Source organism: Alligator sinensis, unplaced genomic scaffold (assembly GCF_000455745.1).
Source record: "Alligator sinensis unplaced genomic scaffold, ASM45574v1 scaffold597_1, whole genome shotgun sequence".
Classification (NCBI taxonomy): Eukaryota; Metazoa; Chordata; order Crocodylia; family Alligatoridae; genus Alligator; species Alligator sinensis.
This window is the reverse complement of record NW_005842074.1, coordinates 1,573,297-1,579,802: the sequence shown is the minus strand read 5'-3', so window position 1 is coordinate 1,579,802 and position 6,506 is coordinate 1,573,297. Positions and strand designations below refer to the sequence as shown.

The 6,506-nt window shown below is 41.0% G+C and overlaps 1 protein-coding gene across 1 annotated transcript in view; it reads right to left on the bottom strand.

Annotated features, from left to right (window-relative positions):
* The window catches only part of PTPRM (protein tyrosine phosphatase, receptor type M), a 734,228-nt gene that overhangs the window by 264,264 nt on the left and 463,458 nt on the right, over window positions 1–6,506 (bottom strand). The window contains exon 14 of the mRNA XM_014519979.2: window positions 821–1,100. Within this exon, the coding sequence (XP_014375465.1) occupies window positions 821–1,100 (280 nt within the window). The remainder of the gene's footprint in view (window positions 1–820; window positions 1,101–6,506) is intronic.

Here is a 6,506-nt window from a genome sequence, read left to right as displayed (position 1 = left end):
AACAAGTAGATGTGGTGGGGGGGGGGGGGGGGCAAAAAAAAAATCAATGGTGTTTCACATTGCAGTGTCAGTGCACTGTGAAAGAGGAGCCATTATGGTATCTGGCAGAAAACATTTCCAAGCTGTCAATGGAGACAGCCAAACCTTATCAGGAATTGAAGGGCTCTGAGTAGGTCTGCCCAGGAAATGGAAAACAATTCTAGGAAGAATCAGCCAGATGAAACGTGATCTGCAACAACCTTTTTACACACTTTTCATTTCAGTTGTATCTACTTACTTTTCTTGTACTGTCTGGGGAGTGGGGAGGACACAGGATAGTTCTAATTCAGTCAAGACAAACAAATGTGAAAATGGGAGTTTAAGCTGTTGCAAAGCAGTGTAACGAGATCAGACAGGCCAAGAAGAAAGATACTATAAAGCCAAAATCAAGTTTGGCTTAAGCTTAACCAAAGTATCCATACCATTTCCCTCTTAAAAAACAGAAAGGGAAAGGAGCAGTCAGACAGAATCACAGGGTTCTCAGAGGCATTACTGAGGAACAAAAATAAAGCAGAATGGCAATAATGCTGGCAGCAATGTGTTGTCAGACTTAGTCACCATTGAGAAACAAGTGCTATTTTCCCTCCCTCCCTTTTTCTGTAACCCTTAATCATTATGCACTGCTGTGTTAGGAAAACTGTTATTTTTAAACCTCAACCTGTTAAATTTCATGGTTTCTTCATTTTCTCATTAGCAACTAAATTGGACATCACATTATCCAGTACCACTGATCTACTTACATACTAATATCACATAAAGCTACACCTGTCATAAGACTTACCCCATTGGCTCTGCTAGCAGCTTGGAAATAAATGCTGTAGCTTTTATGAGGGAGAAGAGGAGTGTTCCAGAAACCACTATAGGTTTTGTTATCACCAATAGTAAAAGGCTGAGCAGCTTGAAGACCGTTGGCTGGAAATTCTGCAGCAAAGTAGTACTGAGAGTTCAGAAGTGACGCATTCTGGAAATGAATGGGTACTGGGTAGCATTTCAGGATTTCTGTGGTCTTCTTTGTCCTTCGAGGGCGCTCTTCTTCAACCACTACTTGATAGACACTAAGTGTTTTGAAAGGAAAAAAATGAGAGAAACATCTGGGTTATTATAAGACAGCTGAGCCAGCAAATTCACTTTGAAATTTTAACAGCATACCACCAGGTATTTATGGAAAGGGAAATCACAACTGAAAGCAAAGGACAAAGTAAAGAAATATAGGGTGCATTTATACATCTAATTAGCTCCTCAGTAAAGCATTACCATCTACATGGATATCTGTATTAGGGCACAGTAAATTAATTAACTCAGCTGTAGGATAGTACTGTCTGGGAAAAGTACTATGCTATAGCAGAGTAGTTACATGCGCTGAAACACATGTATAGAAGGTGACCAGGGCTGCGTGGGACATCAGAGTGCTACAGTGTGGGGCTAGCCTTGAGCTTGGGTGGAGCAGCCCCGGGCTGGCAGGCTGACCCACCGGGCTCTCTGCTAGCCTGGGTCTGTTCTGCCCCGGCTCAATGTTCTGTGGTCCCAGCTGCACATGTAAACTGAGCCTGAGAGAAAAACCCTGGTGCGAATCATGCCTGAATCTATTGCTACATGCTAACTGCATGTGTAGATGCACCCACAGGCTCCGTCCAGATGAGCACATACCACACATTCAGCTGTTCTCCATGCTGCAAGGGGGATTGCCAGGGATCAAAAATCCTATGCAAAAAAAAAAGCTGAGTGGTGCACGCAGGGGCTGTGCACGCCGCTCAAAACCAGAGCCTGGGCGGCTGGCAGGAGCACCATTGCCGCAGCCTCAGGAGGCCCCCAAGACCCCAGGTAAGGCTGCCGTGGCCAGCCTCCCCTACCCCACCTGGGGTAACCTGCCATGCACCAGAGGGTGCATGACACAGATGCTCTGTGGGGACTACTAGCGGTGCTACAAGGCGTGCTGCCACTAGTTGTCCCTGGGAAACCAAACGTCCATGCTCCTGTGGACACGGCCACAGTGTTAATACTCAAGGTTTAGGAATTTATACTAAATGTTCCTATTCTTTTCCAAATGACTCATTTCCCTTTTGTAAAATAATAGAGGCCATAAATATCTGAGTTTTTTATGTGAGAAATAATGTAGAGTACTTTCTTTGAACACTCTACATAAAAATGCATACTGGTACTAAAATGTTGAATGAACTATTAGTCTGTTTATAAAAAGTAGTTATAAAGCTATAGTTTCAGCCCCTTCACCTGAATAAAACTATATGCGTATAAAGATATAAATAGAAGAAACAGGAAACACACAGAAAAAAATCAGTCAGTTGTTTGGCTGACTGTTGACATTATAATTCTTTATGAAATTATACATACGATAAGTCACAAAGTCCATTTGAAATCTTGGTTGCAGATTAGCCTTTAAAGAGCATAAACAGTACACGTTCTGATGGCTAAAAATACAGAAGGTATGACCTGGATTCAGCAAAACACTTAACATAACCATTTGTTTAAATTGTTCTGTGTTCTGCAAAGCAACTAAATACATGTCTATGTCTTCAGTGAATTGAGGCCTACAGGAAATAGTCCATCTTCCTCAATGTTAAAAGCAGGAACAAAGCAAGCATGATTTCTGCTGATAGCTGCAAATAAAATCATAACTTTCTTGTAAGCAGGACAGCAATCTAAGATTCCAGAAAGGGAGTCAGTAAGGGTAACTGAAGTAGCACTAGATTTTTGTGTCCAAATTTTCTTGTCTGCTCTCTCTCTATTATATTTCAAACATATAATTACCACAAAGCAACAATATTTTGGGACTGGGAGAGGCAGTATAGTATCTCTCTTCCAAAGGGAGATATTGGATATGTTTTTAAATTGGCATAGAATGAAATTATTTTGGACTAATTACTGTTATTTGTTGTTTATTTTGTATGACTAGAGCTTGGACTTCTAGACATGGACCAACACTTGCTGTCTGGGCACTCTACAAGTTCAGAACAAAAACAGGGTCTCTGGTACAAGAATGAGGCTATTAACTATTTTACATGTCCTGAACACATGCACAGTGGACTATCAAAGGACTAATTTTTGGCTGGTCATTAGGGATCAGATGTTAAAAATAACATTGTTCTGCTTACAACCCAAGTTCTTCCCTGTCTTCATTTCTGATGCAATTTTAACTTCTGATATGGCATGAATGTTTGGAGCTAAATTTACTTTATATGTTACCTTATATTACTTGGAATTATAATTCCAAGCTACTTTGAGTAAAATTTGGCTTCTTAGCACGAGTGATTCATAACATATTAGCTATTAAAACTATTTCAATACTGAAACAGAAGAGGAAAAGAGAATAAGAATAGCCTCTCATTTTGATATTCGGCAGGCTGCTAGTGCTAGATATGCTCTATGCCTTATCAAAAGGTAGGGATCCATGGTTTTGAATGATGTATAATAATTGATGGATGGCTAAGTTTCTCATCCTTCAATATAGCAATACTATTTTTGCCTTGGTTTAACATTGAATCTAGCAAATCTTAGGTACTGGGCTAAGGTAAGTTTCATTAACAGAGTGGCAACTACAGTGAATATTCTTTTCATTTTCCACATAGCAGTTAAAGAAGAAAATGGTATATGTTTTACAGCGAAATAGTCATAAAATGTAACTCTTCTCTGGCAAGTTTGTACTACTTAAGCTATGTGCACTACTCCATGTATATTCCATATTACATGCCTTCCATCTATTCATCTTTAGATACATTAAAGAAAGAACTAAGTTGACTGGAGGAATTTCAATCTCAAAACATCTTTTCATCCTTGCTCCATAAGACAAATTAGATTTGCAAGCATCCAGACCTCAGATCTATTTGCTCTTTAATAATTTAAGTACTGAAAGGTCAAGCAGCTCTTTTCTGTTCCCCTTTATCAAAGTCCAAGTGCTAATGAAAAATAACTAAAACCGGGCTGCAGCCCAGTTTTCTCATAGTGCTGTCTCTTTCAAGTAAATTAACACATTTATGAGTACGTGGGTCAACTGACACCTGATAGAACTTTGTGAGTGATATATTTTAATTTTACATTTGTATAAATGAGTTCATCTTGATAATTAACATTATAAGATCACTCCAATTACAATTCAAAACCTTTCTCTGTATCTTACTGTTAAAAATGTCTTTCTTTTATTACGTAACAACTGAATTGCCAATACTGAAAAGGATTCAAGTTTAGTGGATTGAACAAGCACTGAATCAGAACTCTATTATTCCTTTAATGTATTAGTCATATTTCCCACTTGTTTAAAGTTGCAGTCTTCCTTTTCCATAGTTCTGCATTTCAACTACACTAAAGGCCACCTACCTGTAATACAAAAAATAAAACCCACATTAATATAGAGTGTGCCAAAAATATAGTAGATATTGAACTTTCTTGAGAAAAGAAATGTAAGTTAAAGTGTCATTTATGCCTGGCTTTTCTACTATAAGATTCGATGTTGTTGGAAGTAGAATATAAAATCTGCTATAAAATCAGAGAAGAATATTTTAGTATTTTGTTTAACTTGGGGATTCAACTGTTTCAAGTTTTAAAAAAGGGAGAAAAAAACTGTTGCAACTTTGCTTTTTATTTTACCACCCAACACTTAACTGAACTTAAACAGTTATGGAACAATGAGGACATTTGGACATAAACTGGAATAAAACCTTCACTGGTCCTATCATTTTAGTTTACAAGTTATTCATACTAGGCTTCTTATAAATGTGTTGATTCTAGATTGTTTAAACTACTGGGGGCACCTCATACTTCTAAATATCTATCTGTCTGAAGAGAGTAGATGTAAAATATAAGAGAAAGCAATTAAACAAGTCAGTTTATAGTAATGATTATATTTAGATAAATTAACATATAATGTTGGGCTCCGCTTTAATAAGATACTTACACATATGCCTAATTTTAAGGAGTTAGGGCCTTAAAGGTTAGAAAACTGTGATTAATCAAATGACAATTAATCAAGACATTTTAAAACAACCAATAGATTCTGTGTCATTCTATTCAGGGGGATGAATTTTGGTACTAGTGGGCATGTCTACATAAGACATTTACTGCACTAATTAGACTAATTAGCTGTGCAGTAAATGTTGTGCATCTACATATGTGCCCCTATTAGTCTGGTGTAAACTAATTTACTCTGTAGCAAGATAGTACTTCTATTAATAAACAATAATCAATATTATTTACAAGTATTTGCAGAGTTTTTTACAACACAGCAGCGCAAGTGTAAATACTGCGCCTCAGCTGGCTAGGGCATGAGGGTGTGCGAAAAAAACATATCAGGAGAGCCGGGAAGGCGGCGGGATGCCGTGCCCGAAGCTGATCACAGTAAAAGTGAAACCGCGGCAGCTCCGGGAAAAGATCAAAAGCAACAGCTGAGCTGGGAGGAGCTGAAAATGGCTCCTGCATCCCCATGGACATGCTTTATAAAAGCATGCTGGGGCCGACTGGTCAGCCGGATGCCTGGAGCCAGGATAAAAGACCCGGCGGAAGATGAGCCTGGGGGACCGGAAGCGGAGTCCCCAACCGGCCCGAAGGAGCCAGAGCTTTAGAGCAGTCCTGGCGAGGGGACTTGGTGGGCACCCCAAAAAGGGGTCACAGTGAGAGCACAGGGCCAGAGAGGGCCCAAGGATCTGTTCACAGGGTTGTTGTGGACCGCGGAAACCGACAACGATGACTGGATTACAGCTGGACCCAGCGGGGTCAGGATATCGACGCAACAGATGCATGTCAAGTACCAAACCTGGGAAAGAGCTGACGTGCTGGGGGACGGAACGGTGCCAAGACGGGATGCCATGTAAGCATAGAGAAGGGAGGGGCCGTAGGAGATGCTCGGCATAGAAGTATCACTATTAGACTGCAGCCGAAGATCCCAAGGGACTGAGTACCGAGAAGATTCAGAACATCAACCTCGACGACACAGGTGACAACATCAAGGTTGGTGTTAGGTGGAGTGTAGGGGAGGCGGAGCCCAACAAAGAAGGAACAGTGGGAATGACTATGGGAAGGTGCCAGGGGAGGTGAGACCAAACATCGTCCTCCTGATCCAAACATAACCATCATCAAAGATGTGGCAGGAGAGGCCCCTGTGGAACCGACTCAAAATCACCCCAATAACCAGGCTGTTCAGCCCAAGTCACCACGGCGAGGCTCAAGAAGAACCCACACTCGAGATGCTCAGGGGAAAGACATGGGAGATTACAGGGTGCTTCAGTGCAGGGGCTGCCTGCTGATTAGCCCCAAGCTGAAGCACCCTCTTGCTCCAGACAGCCCCTCTGCAGCACATTAAGCCAGGGCATGTGAAGATTCAGCACCCAGAAGCAATAAACTTCAGAGTTTATTCATGTGCATTAGTTGCACGTGTTGACATGCCCCGTACATGGGTAACTGGTGCCACCACATGCTCCCCCAGCGAGCGGAGGGGGGGGCCCCCCCGCAGCAAATCTCAT